The sequence below is a fragment of the Marmota marmota genome, unplaced genomic scaffold, assembly GCF_001458135.2.
Source record: "Marmota marmota marmota unplaced genomic scaffold, marMar, whole genome shotgun sequence".
Classification (NCBI taxonomy): Eukaryota; Metazoa; Chordata; class Mammalia; order Rodentia; family Sciuridae; genus Marmota; species Marmota marmota.
In genome coordinates this window covers 12,044,263-12,065,998 of record NW_026000119.1, presented here as the reverse complement: position 1 = coordinate 12,065,998, position 21,736 = coordinate 12,044,263, and the positions used below count along the sequence as shown (strand labels likewise).

Sequence of the window (21,736 nt, the reverse complement as noted above, 5' to 3'; positions counted from 1 at the left end):
CAATTCCACATTATTTGGGAAGGTTTAGACCAACATGCATGAAACAGTAATACACAGTAAGGTTCAAGATTTTAAGATTATATCATTCAGAGTCTATGATCCATATTACAGAGAAGAGGATGATCAGAAGCTAGAAGACTGGACAGGTGGCACTTAACTGTATTTCAAGGAGAAAATAATTAAAGTTGTTTGGGGATAAATTGAAGGATAAAGGAGAGAACATGGGAAACAAAGCAGGGGACAAGGGGAGTATACACTCACAATAGTGAAGAAACAGACATACGGTTTGTGGTGGCAGATTTAAAACCTGTCAGTTTTACTTGAGTGCATCCCTATTAGGAGGCCGAGATGAATAACTACAGAACCAAATATAAATGGTCAGGGAAGTGGTTGCAGAATTTGAAATATTTGCATATATATAATGAGATTGGGAATATGTCCCAAATCTAAATATAAGACTGATTTCTGTCTCATTCACTTTACACAATAGCCTCAAAGGTGATTTTATACAGTATTTTTAGTATACCTATGTTTCAACTATTACCTTTCACATGAGATTAGGTATTGACTTTTCCACTTGTAGCATAATCTCAGTACATCATAAGTTTCAGAGCTTGGAGCATTTTGATTATTACAATCGTAGTACCTACATCATAAGGTCATTGCAAAGTAGAAATCAATTCATATATGTAGAGCACTTTAAAAGTGCCCAGCAAACCAGGCTGGGGATGAAGCTCAGTGGCCAAGTGTTTGCCTAGCTTAAATGAAGATCCTCAGCACCAAAATAAAGAGAGGGGGGAAAAAAAAGTGTCCAGCAGAGTGAAGTGAGGATTCAGTAAATATTCATTATTATTTTTATCATATCATCATCAAACTTGTTTTACCACTACTACCTTTACTACTTTACTGTTGGGTAGTAGTTATGGTAACAGTATAATCTGCAACAGAAAGAGATACTGCTACTATAGTTCTGTGTACTGCTCTGCTGTGTACCACATACCATATAGCAGTAACAGCAGTAGTAGATGAATGACCTTAGGAAAGTAACCGAATTTTTAGATATTTATTTTTTTCATCCATGAAGGGGAAATGCTCTTCATATCTCACAGATTAGCCCCTAGGAACAAAACAGCTATCCATCCTTAAACTCAGATGGTAAAAGCACTTTAAGATGGTATTATCTCTATGTTCTCCCAGATTTCTGTAAACCTTCAAAGGAACTATTGCCTGCTTGGAATTGGGATAGAATTAGCTATCTACCTATTTAGCTGTCCATACCAAACAAGTGAAATTACTGATATAATCCCTAGGAGACTGATAAGCTTTAAAAAAAAATGTGTGCTACTTCCTTAGCGTGGTAGTATACTATGTTATAAAAGACCTTAGAGGCCATTAAAAATTTCCAAAATTTTACTAATGAGGGAATTAATTCCAAGAAGACAGTATCTCACTTAACCTCAAATAGTAAGAAGTCAAACTAGGGTGGAATGCTGGTCTCTTAGTTCCTAATGCAGCACTCTTACTATTACAAATAAGTAATTTGCATGAAAATAAATTTTAAAAGAATCACTTTCTGAGCACTTACTATTTGTAAGTGGTAAGTACTATGGAATAACAGAAGAAATGAAGTCTCTTTCCTCAAAAGAGTGTAAGTTGACAATATAGAGAAATACAAAATGATGTAAGAGACTGGACAAAGAAACAAAGTAGAAAGTATGCATTGCAGACTGAGTGTGGAACTAGCAAACTTTTGAGTTAAAATTTGCAACATTGGTATTAAGATACAGGTTCATTCTGTTGTCCTTCCCTATACTGATGATCCATGTTGGAGTTCTTTCCAGTTGGAAGGCAGTGGGACAGATGAGATAAGTAGTTGGTTTATGCTCCTATCCCATGAATATGTATATTGTTTTAAGCTCTATCCAAGAGTAGGTTATGAATGGCTTTGAATATCCATAATCCCTGGTATGTTAACAAAATCTAAACTGAACTGGTTGCCCTTATTATTACAAAAGTTTGGTCTATATTTTCCTTAAAAATGAAGAATTCTTTTGAATGTAAAGGCATTTCCTGTAATTGAATCTGAATAAGGCTTCATTTTTCTTCTTTGATAAAGGCTGCTGTCAAAGTAAAAGACAATAGAAATAATGTTATCTGCTTTAACAAAATTCCACATTTTAAGTTAAAGATGATTACGGTAATTTTTAAACTAAAAGTCTTTTTCTAAGGTCTTATTTTAACCTAATGTCTACTTCTACTTTAGAAGAAAGAACATTGAATTTTCCTGGTGACAATGAGACATGTTTATTTAAATTTCATTTCAATGCATAGATATTAAAAATCTTCAATGTTTTCCAACCTTTTTTCTGAGATGAAATATTATGAATCTTCTTAGAAATTAGAAGATAGGTAAAACAGTTTAAAGATCAAAGTCACTAATCATTTGACATTTTTCTTTTTAAAAGAAATTTTTCCCAGCTGTTTTACATAGTGGTCAAGGTTATTCTAAATAGAGTGCAACACAGGGTTGCTACTTTCCAGAAGGAAACAGCCAGTGCCTTGTGGTGTGGTTTAATTCATGAACAACTAAATCGTGAAATTTTATGCTCCTAGTCCATTATTTACAGATGATGCAATGTTTTTGTTAACAGTCTTTAATGTTAAAATACTGCTATGATATTGGTTCCTACTGAATAGAATAGCCAAGCACCTATTCTCTAGTATTTCTAAATTTAGAATGTAAAAGATGATTTGGGATGTGTCTTTAGGAGTGAAAGGAGCTTAAGCATTACGAGATTCCCAGCTCACTGATCATGTTAATTTACAGATACCAAAAGAGAGAAGATTAGTACCATTTGATTCTCCTGTGGCTCTCGTACCTCAATTAAATCATGAGGTCAGCAAGGTGGAAAGGTGGGAATTGACACAGTAGTGAAATAACAACAACAACAACAACAAAATTGTGCCTTAAAATCTTTTTTTTTTCTGGTAACAGCATCATTGATCTATAAAGTACAAAAATATATAATTGTAAAGTGTATGATTCAGTGGTTTTTACTACATTCACAGTGGCACACCCTCACCACAATCTGCCTTAAGCTTTTAAAAATACAATAAAGGAGAGCTTTTTCTCTGGGCACAACTTTCCTCTGTGCAGCTTCTTTTTCAGGCATGTCGGCCCATCCGGGTTTCATCTTTCCCTCTCCCCATCCTTGGTTTTCTGATACTTTAGCAGAAATTTATGCTACTAAAGTTGAAGACTTCTCTTTTAAATACCACTCTCATTTCTAAATGAGAGCTATAAGAAATTGGGGTCAGCATGAGCAAGTCTAAACTGCAAACATTTTTGGATCTAAGAATTATGAGATGAAGTGTAAAACATTGAATAGTCTATGGCTGAGCAATAACTAAAAGGATGGAGAGATGGTATGAAAACCATAATCTTCAAACTTCCTTTTAAAAACCGTTGATTGCCACATTGTGAGAACTATCTATCTATGCTGGCAATCAAAACGGTTAAAAACTGCATACTATATTTTGCTTATTAAAATAACTCTTCTCACCAAGGTACTGCAATGTTTCCATCGTGTAAAGCAATCCTATTTCCTTGTAGAGAGAGCTTCGTTTAGGAGCCTGAATCTCCAAGCAGAGTCCGTTAGAGGATTTAATATGGGACGTGCAATCAGCACTGGCAGTCTGGCCAGCAGCACCCTGAACAAACTTGCCGTTCGACCTTTATCAGTTCAAGCTGAGATTCTGAAGAGGCTATCCTGCTCAGAGCTGTCGCTTTACCAGCCATTGCAGAACAATTCAAAAGAGAAGAGTGACAAAGCTTCATGGGAGGAAAAACCTAGAGGGATGAGTAAATCATACCATGATCTCAGTCAGGCTTCTCTCTATCCTCTTCGGAAAAATGTCATTGTTAACATGGAATCCCCACCTCAGACCATTGTGGAGTTAGTGGGAAAACCCTTTCACCAGATGGCAAGATCTGATACAGAATCTGTGGCAGGATTCACAAAACTTAAGTAAGAACATGATTAACTAACCCAAACTACATATTTATAAATTCTACATTTCATACATTTGTTTTTGTTTAGACATTTTATTATTTTCACCATATTTTTTTTACATTGACACTTCCCCCTCCTACCTTCCTTTTCCCTCTTTAGTTCAAGGTCTGTTGCAAGTTTAAATAGAAGCCCTGAAAGGAGGAATCATGAATCAGACTCAGCCACTGAAGACCCTGGTCAAGCATATGTCATAGGTCAGCATGAACAAGCTTACCTTCTTTCTCCCATACCTCATGCTCATAGTGAAGTGAACAGGATCAGAAATTGTTTTGGGTTCCATATACTAATTGCCAAAACAGTGACTATATAGTTAAAATTTACCACATAAAATTTAAAATTGATTGAACACAAAATTGCTTCATGGCACTATTACTTAGCTTCCTCTTGGTCACATTAGTCATGACAGTCATACCAAGAGAACCCAGTTTGTGCCTTGCTTTGGATTACCTTTCCTTGGCTTTTCATCACAAGCCTGTGTGAGTGGCATCTGATACTACTGCATTTTTTCAAAATGTTTATTTAGGCTTCTTTCAGCTTCGCATGAATGGAATTGTCTCTAAAAAAACTTAAATAATTTTTTTAAAGATTTTTTTAAAGATGGACACAATATCTTTATTTTATGTATTTTTATGTGGTTCTGAGGATTGAACCCAGTGCCTCACATGTGCGAGGCAAAAAACTTAAAATAATTTTATGAAACTTGCAGTGGTTGTTGATAGGTGGAAATTCTTGTTGATTTTAAGTTTCTTCAAATTTCCCAGCTAGCTTTTAAGGACCTGTTAATTATTTAAATGTAGAAGTTATGTATTTTGGGGGATGCATGTGTGCACATATATACCACCAAATATATTCTCAAATATATTACATATTACCTTATAAGATACATAGTTCAGAATGCCATTGCCTCATGTGTTTTTGAAGGGGAATGCAGTGAAGTCAATCTTTCAGAGGAGTTGGTATTTAAGCACAGAGATCAGAACTACTATTCAAAAAATATGAAACAGCTGAACAAAAAGAAAGGAAACAAGGATACCCACTTCAATTATTTCACCAAAATACTAGTACTTAATTCTCCTTGGACCCAGTATTTAGCCCAAATGACCCAGAGTTAAATGTAGTTTTTTTTGTTTTGTTTTGTTTTTGTTTTTGTAATTAGAATAGAGCATATTAATGAAGTCAGAAAAAAAAATTATGTTATAGTTGATGAATATTTGGGGGGAAGCAACCTTAATAATGTAGACATCCACAACTTTCAGAGATTATACTATCATTTTTAAGTTGAATCAGTTAAAAAAATTAAAGTAGGTGAAAGACAAGATTTATTCTATAGGTAACTCTGTTGTTGAAAACAGTATAAAAAGAATCCTTTAGGAAAAAAATTTCAGAATATTTTCACATATAATGAGATTTCTGAGATTCTAAACTATTTTTATTAGGAAGGCTTCATCCTACATAAATTTTTCACATATATCAGGCAATTAGTAGTATTGTATAGAAAAATACAGATAAACTGAAACAATGTATAAAAGTAAAATTTATTTTCTGCATTTGTTTTTTATTTAAATCATTCTTATTGAATATTTAATTTTCTTTTAACGTGGACAAATGCTTTTAAAACTTAATTTCATCATTTCATATTTGACATCAAAATGTCACTGTCAGAAACAACATAGTTAACATGCTTAACTACTACTTAAAAATAGTAAGTAAGTATGCCCATTGTGGGAAGACATTTTTGTACATAAAAATGTTGCTGCTTTAATGTTTTACTGATTTTTATGAATTTGTCACAAGAAATTACTTTAGTATCTGACCATTTTTAAAATGTCTAATAATTTAATTTATACCACAGGAATGAGTATGCATAGTTCTGGAAATTCTTCATCCCAAGTACCCTTAAAAGAAAATGGTAGGTTTACAAAATGTTTTTCCCCTCATTTTCATCATATCCTTTCTCTTTTCTTATGCCCTATCTGATAGACTTGGATTTAACAATGGAGATTCTTTAGTTCTTTGCCAAGGATTTAGACCTCAAAATGGAGTTAAAGGACATTTTTGTATTTTTCACATCTTAGTTTTGTAATGGACCTTGGTTTCCGCTACTGTTGATGAAGTAAATGCATAACAAATTGGAGATAAGGACACTAAAGTAGTATTTCAAGTGGGAGATAATTTTGGATAAAAAGTTTTAACTGAGGCAGTTATTTTAAAAGGATGCTTGAATGAATCTTCAAAGGAGGATTTTCTCAGCCAGAACAGTGGAGATAAGCATTCCAGAGCAAGGGCACAGCATGATTAGAAAGACATAGAAACAGGATTAAAAATAACAGATTCTGGAAACAGCCAGGGTCTCAGTAGGGAGGCATGTGATGGTTGGGGCAAAGCTTGAGAACTAAGTAGGAACCCGTTTTCAGGATTATCCTAAACATTATGGGGAGAATTTAGAGACTTTTAATGTTGAGATTTATAGTTTAGAAGAATTTTAGAAACAAAGTTGTAGGAAGAATAGAAATATGCAGTGCCTTGAGTTAGTGGAGTCAAAATTTTTAGAATTTTGAAAGTATTTTCATATGCATTATCTTTTTTGATCTTTCTAACAATTTTATGGGTAGAAAAAAAGTATTTTTATTACTCCCAATATATTACTTTTCTCCAAAAATGTTTCAGAGTCTTCCCCCCTCAGACTCTGAAAATTAAACTAAAAAGCCTGATGAGAAGTAAATATGCTAATCAAAATGATTGATACAGCTAAACTTGATGAAGATCTAATTTTTCTGATAGCAAAGGCAAAAAGGGAAGGCTTAAGAAAAATGTTGAATCATATGGAATTAGAGTTTTTGTAGGTCGAACTGTCAAACACCAAAGTACTACTTCCTAGTATCATCATTCCCTTAATAGAAATACACAGTCATTTTTCAAGGGAGTAAAATCTTTCTTGGAAGTAAAATTGTCTCCAAAATAAAAAAAGACATACAATGTCTTAAATACTCAAAGAGGAATTGTTTTGTCAACTCTATTTTGGATTTATCAATCCTCAGAAAATCTAAGGGCATATAATTAAAGGAAAAAGTTCCTAAACATATGTAAGTTACTAAGACCCTGGTCATATAGTTTTCTGATGATCAAACTTCTTACATAGATTGAATCTACATCACCTGCATACCTTAAATAGTTTTTCTTTTAACATGCCCATAATGGTAATAATTATTGACTAACATATTGAGTACTTGCTATGTCTAAGCCCTGTTTTAAGCATTTTACATTGTTTCTCATTTTATCTCCATAACAACCCTATGAGATGGGTGCAAATGTTATTTCCTCCTCACAAATTAGAAACCATAGCATAGAGAAGTTCAGTTGTGCAGGTCATGGAACTAGCATCTAGCAGAACCATGATCTCTGAACATAGGCAGTCTGTTTCCAGAACCCATGCTCTATCCCACATTTTAGACTGCCTCCCAACATAATAATGCCTAACTATCTATAGTTTTATATCTCCCTGCTAAACTTTGAAAGAAGCAGGACAGTAATATACTTAAGGATGAGAACTTGAAATATGTTTTAATTGAATATCTGATGGAAACTTTATACTAGATATCCAATAAGCATGGGCAGGTTTAAATAATTTCTCTGCTGGAACATTTAGAAGCTTCATCTTTCCACCTGGCCCATACAGAAGACACCTTCTTATAGGTAAACCCTAGACAGCTTGAAAACTAGTCCATGCTTTTTTCAGATTCTTTTTGAACCTGCTTAAGTGGGCTAAATTAGTGCTCTGTTGAGAGTCAAATTTTCACACACAGAGCATGGCAAACACATTTTTCCAGATAAGAAAACAAATGGTCATAAAATTAAATTAATTGCCCACAAGTTGAATATAGGACTTCTTATTCTCATTTCAGTGCTCTTCCTGCCAGCAGAAATTATTAGATGAGAATTATGAACAACACATCACCTAATACTGAATTATTTGTCAATTAAAATAAGAATGAATGCATTAAATTTAATCTTACCTTTTATGGCCTCTAGAAATTCTTGAAGAATGTGAAACATAAAAGAGAAATTAAAAAGTCGTGAGTGTTCTAAATTTGCACTTTGAAGCAGAGATATGTAAAAGATTTCAGACCCTTTTAGCTAAGTTTGTCATGTAGTTTCCTGAAGTGTCCAAACCACCAAATATATACTAGTATTTTATGAGGTTGCGCACACAGTAATCATAAAAAACACAAAATGCAAAAAAAAAAAAAGTCCTATAAAGTAAGTTATCCTGGGACACAGTAACATAGTACAAACACTGAAATAAACCTTTTCCAGTGTTAAAACTAATTATTGTCTTTATGAGCAGTCTTAACTCCCAAGTAATAAAGTGTTGTACAAGTAGAAATAAGATTTTAAAATACACTTTTTTAGTCAGGTGTCAAAAACTATTGTAATTTCAGATGCTAGTGTTCCTCCCACTTAAGTTTAATTAAAATGCCTGCAATTTGAAAATTATAATTAAAATTGAACATTTAAAGTGCAAATAAAGGATGGAACAGATAGTAGAATTAACCAGGTGTAAAAGATGGTCAACTAAACTGAGAACTAAAAGGAACTTTAAAGGTTCTCCAGTCCAAGTCTTTTTATTCTATAGATCATTTAAATGAGTCCCAATGATGTTATGTGATCCCAATTGACTTAGTTGATAAGTGCTGACTCAGAAGTAAAACCCTGAAGTTTTGGTTATGATCCACTTTACCACCAGCATATATAGCATAGTAGTAGCATAACAATGAAAAAACTTCTCTTAGTTTTTAATACCAGTATGGTACTGCTGACCCATCATCCCCAGGAGATGAAATAGGTTTTTTCCCCCCCTCAATGATGGATTTTTCCAGAGCCCTCTCTACTAAGTCCTCTTATCAGAGTTTCCTCTATTGACTCTTTCCTTAGTAGCATGGAACTTCCTAATGATATTGACAAGGATATATATCAGTAACCAAGAAAATTAGGTTTTCTTGCTAAAATATTTTTAGATTGATTCAGTTTTTATAGTCATCTCCATTTTCACTTATTAAAATCCCATCCTACTTCCTTGAAGTCTTCTTCTATTCCATTTTAGTTTTGGCATTGCTTTACTAGACAATTTAATTTACTCATAAACATACCTGTCAACAGCATTACTTGAACTATTCTAGATAAGGACTGCATACGTCTGTGACCTTCATGAGAGATGAGCAAGGCAGCACTAGAACAACAGTCCCTAAAGCAGAGAGGATATGCACACAGCTTCTGAATTACACACTATTCAGTTCTTCTCAAGTTATTTCCCAGGTGAACTTTACTGGAAATGACACTTGCATGTATTACTTAAAGGACTAGAATTTTCAAGTTGAAGTTCCTTTTCACTTTAAAATACTTGTAAATTTTGGTGTGATGCATATTAATGGGAAAAGAAAGTTTGCAGACTACTATATAACCTCAGCTTCTGTGTCTCCCAATTTGAAAAATAAAATGAAAAGTGTTTTGACTAGGTACATGTTTATGACTGCACATGTGGTGTGACTCTACATCGTGTACCACCAGAGAAATGATAAGTTGTGCTCCATTTGTGTACAATGAATCGAAATGCATTCTGCTATCATGTATAACTAATTAGAACAAATAAAATAAATAATAAAAAAGAAAAGCGTTTTTAACATTGACTATATAAAAAGAATTGATAAATGGACACTCAGCATGTGTACAGTATTATTTAGTAACATGCAACTGTACCCTGACATCCTCTGCCTTCCACATTGATGTCACTCCATGTACTTCCAAGACTGAGTAGAGGAGAAAGAATGTCCTGGTTACAAAAGAGTGTGTTAGCAAAGTTTCCCTTTCTAATCAAATATTCATTCAACTCCCACCTACTCAAATCTTGTCCTCCATATATTTCCCAATAACACTTTCAGCCTTCTTCAAATCTCAGCTTTTGTGGGTATCTTACTTATTGCAGTAAAACCATCTATATATTCAATTTCTTAAAATCCTACCCTACTTCCTTGATATTTACTCCTCTAACTCCTGCAGGAAGAAGCCTCTACTCTCTCCAAACTGCTATAGTACTTCTTAGGACCTCTCTGTAGGTCTAATGCATGCCTTTATAATGCAGCTACTTTATTGACAGTACTTAAGGCATTCTATTTAAAAGTAAAGTTAGATCTTTGCTTTTCTTAAATTTACTGTGCTAGCAGCTTTCATATAATTACCTCACTTTATTTCCAAAAAAAAAAGCTTAGTGATAGACTTTGACAGACACATTGCTCAGAAAACATTTGAAGTTAGACTAATTGAATGAATGGAGGCTGAAATCTCAGTAGTAGGTCCTTAAATATAGAGAGCTCTGTTGCTTCTAGTTAGGGAGGTGAGATAGCTATACAAATACGCACACACACTTAGGAGCCAGATGAGTAATATTAGCCAATCCTGTTGTCATGTATATTGGAAATGAAAATGGCATTTTTATTCTTTGGATGAAAATATGCTTTGTAACAGATATTCCATAGGAACGTTCCAAGTATTATTCAAAGGCAGAAACACTGCATAGCACAAGCTGACTTTATCTTCACAATAGTGACAAAAGTTTACATTTAAAAACTGGCTGGGTTAAGTGCCTTTCTTTCTTTCTTTCCTTTTTTTTTTTTTTTTTTCTTTTTTTCCTTTCTTGATTAGGATAAGGAACAGAGTAACTCAGAAGCCATCTTTCATTTTATTCTGTTTATACTCCTTGGAATTTGTTTTTCTGGAAACTACATGCACTCAGACTTATCCAGTACCATAGTATAAAGAATTTCATTCTAGTTTCTAGCTGTCCAATTCCTGGACAGCAAGTGCTTAAATCTGAAATTTGAGGGGGAAATGGAAAGTCAAAACAATCATTATCAGTTTATCACTTTACAAAGCAATTTGATTATGTCTTTGTCTCTTACCACTTCACCAAGTGGTCACTTAAACATTCGCTTGTTTTAATTCTTAATATAGCCTTACTCCTTGTTTATTTTATTTTATGAGTTTTGTTTTGTGTTATATTTGTTCTAGCTGAAAACTAAAAGTAGTTGCCTATTTTAGGACAAAGGAATCTTGAATATTTAGATAATGTATTTAAACTAGGCCTTAAGTAATGGATGGGCTTTTTTTGCTTAGGACTCCCTAATACATAAAGCTCTTCAAACCATTGTCCAGAAATTTTTTTTTTGTAATTCCATTAACAAAATCATTACAAATACTAATTAATATTACTCTTATTGATTGTAACTAAGTTTTAGCCAAAAAGGAACAACAGAATAGTACATATACTATAGGGAGCTAAGAAACTTTTACAAAAATGGTGCTTAAGATACAAGGGTGTTGGGAACACATGTCTGTAATCCTAGCTATTTGGGAGGCTGAGGCAGGAGGATCACAATTTTGAGGCCAGGCTGGCCAGTTTAGTGAGACCCTGTTTCAAAATGGCTGGGGGTGTGGCTCAGTAGAAGGACACTTGCCTAGCATATAGGAGATCCTGGGTAGAACCCCCCAGTACTGCAAAAAAGAGAGATAATTATCTCAAGAGAGGAAATGGTTGTTGTTTTCTCAAACTAAAGGAGTTTGCTTCTAGAATATGAAGTATCACATTTACATTACTTAGTTATCAATATGTATTGTGTAGCAAAATTACTAGTTGTTTTATAACAAAGTTTCAAGTCCATGGATGATCTTATGTTGGACCATTGATAAATAAGATCTATGGGTTATAGTGATTTGTTATAAGAATGCAATGAAGATTTAAGGAAATTCTGGTTTATGAGTTTAGAGTTTGAGTTTGAAGACTCAGTTTACAGAACTACCATTCTGAATGTGTTGAACTCACCACCACTACCACCTTCATCACAGACCAGTTCACACTGTCAAGTTGTAATTGATGTTGAGAACTGTGTGTGCTCAAATGCTTTAATTGCTAAGTAGATGAGTTAGCTTGATTAAAATGGCAAAGAATTTTCATATTTATTGGTTTCATTAAGAAGGTTATTTGTGAATGATTAGCCTACTTTTAAAAAAGTATATGGAAATTAGAGTAAATTCTCATTTTGATGCTGACATTCATTTAAATAATTGATTTAACTAGCGTTTACTAAATACTGACTTCAGGCATCTGGGGGGCAGTGCTACCAGCTATAATGTTGAAGAAGTCAAAACAGTTATTCCTCATCTGCAAAATGGTAGTTGAAAATCTTTTGAGACTAAATGTGCCAGACAAATCATATAGTGGGATTTTTTTAAAAAAAAAGATTCAGTTTCTTCCTTAGTGCTGTTTTGCTCAAGAACTTACTAATAGTATTTTATTAATTATGAAAAAATTTCAACCATTAATTAGAAGGAAATGTTGTATGTGTTTGTGTGTGTGTGTGTGTGTGTGTGTGTGTGTTGTGGTTTTGGTACTGGGGATTGAAACCAGGGCCTTGCATATTAGGCAAATAGCAAGTGCTGAACCACTGAGCTATACCCCAGGCCCTGAGGTTTCTGTTTTGAGACAGGTCTTTCTGTAAGTTGCCGAGGCTGGCCTTGAATTTTTAACCCGCCTCAGTTTCCCAAGTTGCTTGGATTACAGGTCTGCATATGCTATCTTACCCAACTAGAGGGAGGTTTTTAGTATATTAAGTGTTACTAAACTCAGAGAGTCAACTGTGATGTAACAAAAAGAGAAAACTGAAGTTGAAGGCTCAGCTCTTTTCTGTGCTTTCTTATTAAACTTATTCAAATCATTTATCCTCTTGATATTTATTTACTCATTTGTAAATGAACTGTTCCATTTCAAAAGAAATAGTTTATGAGGGAAAAATGTTGTGTAATTATTTTTTAAACTATAAATCACTATAAAAATATGATAGGGCTAGGGGTGGGGCTCAGTGGTAGAATGCTTGTTTAGCAAGAACAAGGCCCTAGGTTCCATATCAGGGAGCAAGGCAGGTGGGGATACGCATATTTGATAGCAATGCCAGTAACCTTAAAATATATTTTTAAAGGGACTGAACAATGTACTAAGTCTTCATTAGCACTTAAATTGGAACAAACTGACAATTTTAATGCCTGAGCATGTTATGTTTATATTCTCTTAAAATTATAAATACCCTATAGATGTGCTACACAAAAGATGGAGCATTGTGTCTTCACCGGAAAGGGAGATCACGTTGGTGAACTTGAGAAAAGATGCAAAGTATGGCTTAGGTAAGTCACTATGAGATTCTTGAAGGACCATGAGAATTCAGAGAAGTCTAAAGTATAGCATTGGCATGGAGGCACCTGCCCAGTTATGATTAAGATACTGGCTGTTTACCCACCATCCCCCACCCCTCCCACCAAATTACCAATTACCTAGACAAAGGGCCTGCAAGATACTTCCACCAAGTTTAACAGAGGTTCTATAATATACATGTTACCTGTTAATCATTTGATCTCAGTCTTCACATTTCTGCATTTCAAGGAGGCTAATTATTAGTCATTGGGAACACCTGTATAATGAAGATCTTTTTAGAAATGTGTTGTTTTACAGGATTTCAAATTATTGGTGGGGAGAAGATGGGAAGACTGGATCTAGGTGTGTTTATCAGTTCAATTACTCCTGGAGGACCAGCTGACTTGGATGGATGCTTAAAGCCAGGTACTTCACATTTTGATAATTTCTTAAGTACTTTATTAAAACAGGCATGAATTTGCAGAGGGCAAAAGTGGAACTTAGGCAAAATGAAAATACTGGAGAGGAGATGACATTTCTAAGATTTGAAGAATTTTTCTTTGTTCTTGAAAATACTGGGTTGTCTCTTTTTATAGGAGACCGTTTGATATCTGTGAATAGTGTGAGTCTGGAGGGGGTCAGCCACCATGCTGCTGTTGAAATTTTGCAAAATGCACCAGAAGATGTGACACTTGTTATTTCTCAGCCAAAAGAAAAAATACCCAAAGGTAATGTGAATGTCTCTTAGTTGGGTGTTCTGTTTTGCTTTTCACAAGCACTTCAATACTTTGGCCCAATAAATTGGATTTAAACTGCTTATTTCCTTTCTTGCATTAATTGTTTTAGTTTTATGCATCAGTGTAACTTTTTCATTCATCAGTTCTAAGATATTTTGTTTAATTCCCCTTTAGTAATATATGCACAAAAATCAATGTCACTTAAATAAATCCTGATTATTTTGTATGTTCCATCTCTTCTTAGGTCCAATGAGAAAAAGAACTCTTTAACATTGTGTAATTAATATGGCTATATAATAGTTATATTATATAATTATATAATATTATATATTATATAATATTAGAATATAATTGTTATAATAGTTATCTATGTGCTACTTATTAGCTGTGTAAATTAAATCTCTGCCCTGCCTTGTCTACCTTGCACAGAGTTGTTAAGAGGATCAGGTAGTAGGAGGACATTGCTTGTGGAAGAAGCTCACACAGCCCATGTGGAGCAGGACGGTGCAGTAGACAATAAAGAGGCTACAGAGTCCAGGGTCAGATTCTGTCTCCACCACTTAAAATTGTGGAGACAATTTTAATTTAGCAAATCCCTTGAACCATGCTCAGAGATCAAATGGTACCATATTTTATAGATTATCAAAATCAGCTGACATAATGCATGTAAAGAATCTGTACATTCCTGCTACACATTAAGCACTTAAATGTGTTTCAGCTGTCACTATTAATAGTATTTTCAAATATAGTGAAATGTATATAGTGCTGGTATTTTCATCCCCAAATATATTAAAGAATTAACTAAAAATAAGCTGAAAAACAAATTTAGATAATGAATTTCAGGCATACCTTCTGATGCTTATGACAACATAAAAGGTGGAAGACATAAATATTTCATAATTGTATGATAAAATTTTTTAAATTTTATGTATATTAGTCATTTGACTCTTATTCATTAAATATTACATGTTACATGTATAGAACATATACCTATATAAACAACATGTTAAGTAATTGTTTACTGTGAGCAAACACAAAAGAAGGATGGGAGATAGAAGACATCACTCCTCCCATAAGACCCTTGGAACACTAACTAAAACTGTCATCTTAGGCAAAGGAGGACAGTTATAGCTAGAAATACAGCATACTGGGCTGGGGTTGTAGCTTAGTGGTTGAGTGCTTGCCTTACTGGGTTCGATCCTCAGCACCACAGTAAAACAAATAAATAAAACAAAGATATTGTGTCCACCTACAACTAAAAATAATAATGATAATAAAAAGAACTATAGCATACTTCTGAGTTTCAACCAGTCAAGACCAAAACTCTTTTTTTTTTTAAAGCTGAACATTGGGTTTCATTATTTACCATAACTTAGCAACAGAAACATGAATTCAGAATTAATTTATTTTCACCTGGATCCCCATCAAAGGGATTCCATTGTAGTTTTAAGTAGATTTTTTTAATTAATTCATTTGTTCAAATATTTGTTGTATGTAACATAAAAGACACAAAACCTCTGCCCGTGTGGAAATGACACTTTATCAGGAGAGACAAGTATTGAACAGCTGACTAGACATAAATTGGAGGAGGGAAACTACACTTGTATTTATGATAGGACAGCAATTGCAGCACTTTACATATAATAATTGCTACTCAGTGACTGTCTTAAGTAAATTAATGGATTGATAAATGTGAGGATAACAAAATATTGCTCTTATCTCAGGACTATCATGAAGGTCAAAAGAGATTGTCCTGGAAAAGGATCATGCCAGGGAGTGTTTTAACATTCTTTTATTGTTGTTTATTGCCTCATGTCCTGTTTGCAAATAGGCAGTGAAATATCAGGATAGATTAATTACACTTTTCTAAAGAGTTACAGCACATAGTTATGAGTTTTGATTCTATGTGTGTTTTTGTTTCTCTTCCAAATTTTCTATTGATGCAATTTAACAATATAATTTAGCCAGTATCATTTCCTAGTACTTTCTCTTTTCCTTCTCCTCCTCCTTCCCCCTGTCCCTTTCCTCTGTTCTACTAATATCCCTTTGATTTTAATGAGATTCCCCACCACCACTTTTTTTTTTCCTTTTTCCTCCCTTGCTTCCACATATGAGATGAAACATACAACCCTGGACCTCTGAGTTTGGCTTATTTTGCTTAACATAATGGTCTCAAGTACCATCATTTTCCTGCAAATGATATAATTTCATTTTTCTTTATGGCTGACTAAAATTCCATTGTGTGTATATACTGTATTTTCTTTATCCCTTGATCCATTGTTGGACACCTAGGCTGGTTCCTTAGTTCAGCTGTTGTGAATTGGGCTGCTCTAAACATGGGTATTCATGTATCACTGCAGTAAGATGCCTTTAATTCTTCAGGATGAATACCGAGAAGTGATATAGCAGTGTCATATGGTGGCTCCATGCCTAGTCTTTTGAGGAACTTCCACACTGATTTCCATAGTGATTGTACTAATTTACAACCTAATAGTGTAAAAATGTCCCTTTTTCTCCATATCCTCTCCAGCATTTATTATTGTTTTTATTCTTGATGGCTGCCATTCTGACTGGTATGAGATGGGATCTCAGGGTAGTTTTGATTTGCATTTTCCATGTATTTATTACTTATTTATACTTGCTAATGATGTTGAACACTTTTTCTTAAATATCTTTGTTGGCCATCTGTATTTCTTCTTTTGTGACTATTCTTATTCATTGGGTTTTGTTTTGTGTTTAAGGTTTTATTTTTTTTTTTTTGAGTTCTTTATATATTCTGGATATTAATCCTCTATCAGAAGAGTAGCTAACAAAGATTTTCTCTCTGTAGGTTCCCTCTTCACATTCTTAATTGTTTCCTTTGCTGTGCAGAAGCTTTTTAATTTGATGCCATCCCATTTCTTAACTCTTGCCATTATTTCCTGAGCTTTCAGGATCCTATTGAGAATAGACAAAATTTTTTTAATCCACTTGTCCATGTTTAAGACCATCTATTTTGATTTTGTATATGAAATTGTTTCTTTAAAATGCTATTTTATCGTGATATTTAGTTATTCTATAATATGACTTGAAGTGAGGCAAGTGTCAAATGACCTAGAAAATTATCAGTGTGTACACCAGACTATCCCTGTTAATAACTGGTCAGCAAAGAGGAAGGTATTGATTAATCCAGTTTGTGCTGCTCTAACAGAACATCCAAGACTGGGTAAGTTATAAAGAACAGAGGCATTTCTTTCTGTTCTGGAGGCTGAGAAATCAAGATCAAGGGATTGCATCTACTTAGAACCTTTTTGTTTAGTTACCTAGTGCCGAAAGGCAGAAAGGCAGTGTAGTGCATGGGGAAGGAGATTGAAATCACTGCATTGAGCCTTTTTAAAATTAGCATTATTTCATTCATTAGGGTGGAGATTCATGACCTCAACACCTCCCGTTAGGATATACCTCCCAATACTATTGTATTTGGGGTTAAGTTTCCAACACATTAACTTTGGGGGACACATTCAATCAAAGCAATTTTTAATTTTTCTTCTGTTTTAACTTCTTTTAAGTAATAGGATACATATAGCTTATTTTTTAAAATGTATTTTCAGTTTTAGATGGACACGATACCTTTATTTTATTTATTTTTATGTAGTGCTGAGGATTGAACCCAGTGCCCCACTCATACTAGGCAAGTGCTCTACCACTGAGCCACAACCCTAGCCCCAGGGTACATGTAGCTTATTAAATGAATCTAATTTATACTAAACCCATGAAATAAGAACTAAAAACCCTCTCAACCCATTTCCTAAGAAAACTATCTGGTGTGTATGTATGTATCTTGTATATTTGACTTATATGTGTATGTGAGATATATGTATGTATAAATAAAACAACACACATGCTTTTTTTTAACTAAAAATACAATTTTTTTGTATTCTCATATTGTTCTTTAGCTTGATCCTGCAATATATTCTCGACATCCATGAACATGTTCAGGCTAACAATAATTCTGTTACAAATGTTGCTCCAACAAATAGACTTTTATAACATTGGAAATATATACATTTTTGAAGTTTAGATACCTGGAACTAAATTTAAAAGTATATACATTGAAGTTTTGACATGCTACCAAATGCCCTCCAAAAGCTTCACAATCTATAGCCTATCCTGATAGATATGACAGTCATCTTTATAACTCCAGTGGTACTAGAAATATCAGACATTTCTTTCCATTTTTGTCATTGAAGTAGGTAGAAAACCGTATAGCCCCTGAGCAATAAGGAATTTTTTTTCATGTATTTGTTACTTATTTATACTTACTTCAAATTTCTAGTCCATGTCTTACACCCCTGTTCCAAAGAAGTTTTATTGGATTGTAGCTATTGTTTGTACATCGGGATATTAAATCTACCTATATTTCATTTTTGCAAATAGTTACTCTACAGTTGCACATTATTTTAATTTTTCCTTGGTGTCACTTGCCATATAAATTTTTTATAAATTCACATTTTTCATTCTTTTCCTCGTGTCTCCTATTATGTCTTACTTCAGAAAACTTTTATAAGTGTCTTTTGATAAGAGCTATATATAAGAAATTTAGAGTTGCCTTCCTTGATAGTTTTTTTGTAGTGCAAGTATATAAATAAAATATATACAAATAAAATATAAATATTCAAATATATACAAATAAAATATAAATGTAAGTATACAAATAAAATATAAACAAGTATACAAATAAGTATTGAATAAACAAGGACCATGATGGGTGCAGAAATAGCTCAGTAGTAGATTGCTTGCTTAATATGTATATGAAAAAGAAAAATAGACAAAGAATGTTAGAGACTCAAAGAAATTGTCAATCATCTCTGAAATCAGAAAATTCTTCACAGAGGAGACGGATGTGAATTGGGTCTTAGAGTATAGAAATGGGATGAGAAGTTAATGCAAAAAAGGTATGGATTATTAATAGAGATTGTTATAAGAAAAACCAAAGGAGGGAATGAAGGGAAGAAAAAGAATGTACTGTTTTCTGGGTCCCTTCAGTGATTCCCAGGCCTAGTGTTTTGCATGTGTTATCTTTGTATAATTCTCCTAACAATCTTCAGGCAGCTTGTGTATGTGTATAAGCACAGGCTTGACTTGCAGATCACTAACTTGTTATTTTTGTTCTTGAACCTTGACGTTTTAGTGCCTTCTACTCCTGTGCATTTTGCCAATGGAATGAAAAACTACATGAAGAAACCTTCCTACATGCAAGACAGTGCTGTAGATTCTTCTTCCCAGGACCACCACTGGCCACTTGGTACCCTGAGGCACATCATAGAAACTTCCTTTGGATTGTCTGGGGGCCTTCGAGAAGGAAGCCTTAGTTCTCAAGATTCCAGGACTGAGAGTGCCAGCTTGTCTCAGAGCCAGGTCAATGGCTTTTTTGCCAGCCAATTAGGTGACCGCATCTGGCAGGGATCACAACATGTCAGCCCTACTCCATCTGTAATAACCAAAGCCATTGCGAAAAAAAGGACTTCCTCTGACAGTAACCAAAGCAAAGCTAAAAAGCCAGGCATTTCTGATGTGACAGATTACTCTGACCGTGGAGATTCAGACATGGATGAGGCTACTTATTCCAGCAGTCAGGATCATCAAACAACCAAAAAGGCATATTTTAATTTTTTGTTTTTATTTTATTTAGCAAAACAAAAGCAAATATATTACAGAGAAATAGAATCTAGTAAAAGGTGCATAAATAGTTCTGGAAAGGAAGAACAATTTATACCTTCTGCTACTAACTGCTACTGCATATGATGCTAACTTTCAGAAAAATTAGAAGCTTTGAATACTAACTGACTAAACTTAAAGTTTGATTCTTTTTTACAAGTTGTTTGTCTCTTGCATATTTAACATTTATATTAATAAGAAAACTTTAATACCTCCCAAATTGTTTCTGAATAGTTCATATAATGGGCAGTTGAATTTTTAGTTACAATCTTTTTCTGAAGTTCTAAATGTATGATAATAATAACAATGAAATAGCTCATTCCTAGAAGGGAATGCTAACATTCATAAGCAGTTTTAGAGAACAACATTATGCTTTATATTCACTGAAAAAAATCAGTACTTCTCACAAGAGGGTTATGCCTTATCCTTATATGCCTTATATGTATAGCTTAGCTATTGTTCCTGTGTTTATATTGAAGTTATACATGTAAGGAAAGTGAACATGAAGCCCACTTATCTTAGAGGCAAATATATTACAGAGATCAAAAAAGAAAACCTACTGCTTGGTGTACATTGATTTTTTTAAAAAGTGGAAATATTTTATAAACTTGGGAATATAAAAAGTATTAAATAAGGATTATATAGAAGCTAAGTTCTAACTGGGTTCTAAGTTTCCCTCTGTTTGACCTGAGGCAAGCACTTTAAACTCTGGGCATCAGTTTCCTCAATATGAATGCATGGAATTGATAATCTCTTAAAATACATCCCACCATTATGTATTTACATACACTCTATTTCTTAATATTTTGCTTTTGAAAATTTTTTCCAGGAAATACATATTTGTCTTCCAGTAGTAATTCATTTTGACTCTAACAAGAAATCCTTTTTTGTTGTCTGTTTTTCTTTATTAAGGAATCTTCCTCCTCAATGAATACATCCAACAAAATGAATTTTAAAACTTTTTCTTCATCACCTCCTAAACCTGGAGATATCTTTGAGGTTGAACTGGCTAAAAATGATAACAGCTTGGGAATAAGTGTCACGGTACTGTTTGACAAGGTTTTCAAATATTTTCTCTTCTTCATTTCCAACAGCCTATTGTATGCCAAATAATTAGTTGAGTTATTTTACTTCAAGTGGAATGTTTGGCAAATATTTCCAAAATTTATAAGTTGACTATCTTAAAACTTTTTAAAAATTTTCTACCTATTTTTTTCTGTATTTTTAAAATAATTAAACAAATACTCCCCACCTCCTCCCCCGATTTCATGCTTGCTTAATCTGAAGACATGCCAAATTTAAAATTAATACATATGCTTTGTATACAGTTGACAGTTTCTTCATGAGCATGTAATAAAATAATGAGATGATACATCTTTAACTGTATCATGAATAATTAAAGATTATGGATACCTACATAAAAATATACAAAATAGAACTATCTTAGAATATATAGGAAAATCACTTTAAATATTCAGAAAAAGCACTATAAATACATTGTGATCAAAAAAGAAAACCTATTTTCTAGCACATTTTAAAAGGTGGAAAAAATAAATAAAATACCACATAGAAAAATATATGTAACATTTTCCCTCTTGTTCTTAATTTCTTTAAAGCTTTATTATCTTTTTAAAGTAAAGGGAGATAAAAACTGAATATTTATAGGAGACAGAAAACTGATTCGCTAGATCTCACCTATACCATTAAAAAAAAAAAACTAACAAATCCTTTTAAAATAAAAATGAAAATAAACTTTTTCCCCTTGACTCATGGAATTTGCCTTCAGATTTGAATATGCAATCTTAAGTATGTTTTATCCCATGTACTGTTTCTTCTGATAATTATTTTCTCACTCTAATTTTGCATTGATGGATTTTGCTTTCTGCTTTGCTCATAATGCTCATAAGAACAGTTTCTCACATAGTCAAGATCTAGGTTACTTGCTAAATTGAACAGAGTTCAATTGTAAAGAAAGTACTTCAGTATTTGGAAAA

At 33.4% G+C, this 21,736-nt stretch overlaps 1 protein-coding gene across 13 annotated transcripts in view; it reads left to right on the top strand.

The window, feature by feature from the left end:
- Ptpn13 (protein tyrosine phosphatase non-receptor type 13) overlaps positions 1-21,736 on the top strand; it is a 190,967-nt gene that overhangs the window by 126,378 nt on the left and 42,853 nt on the right. For 7 of the 13 annotated variants that reach the window (XM_048784870.1, XM_048784863.1, XM_048784865.1 and 4 more), the window contains 8 exons: positions 3,614-4,028; positions 4,173-4,267; positions 5,926-5,982; positions 13,212-13,301; positions 13,627-13,734; positions 13,905-14,036; positions 19,216-19,682; positions 20,655-20,801. In XM_048784870.1, the coding sequence (XP_048640827.1) occupies positions 3,614-4,028; positions 4,173-4,267; positions 5,926-5,982; positions 13,212-13,301; positions 13,627-13,734; positions 13,905-14,036; positions 19,216-19,682; positions 20,655-20,801 (1,511 nt within the window). The remainder of the gene's footprint in view (positions 1-3,613; positions 4,029-4,172; positions 4,268-5,925; positions 5,983-13,211; positions 13,302-13,626; positions 13,735-13,904; positions 14,037-19,215; positions 19,683-20,654; positions 20,802-21,736) is intronic. The other 6 variants (XM_015499155.2, XM_048784866.1, XM_048784864.1 and 3 more) reach the window with 6 other exon arrangements.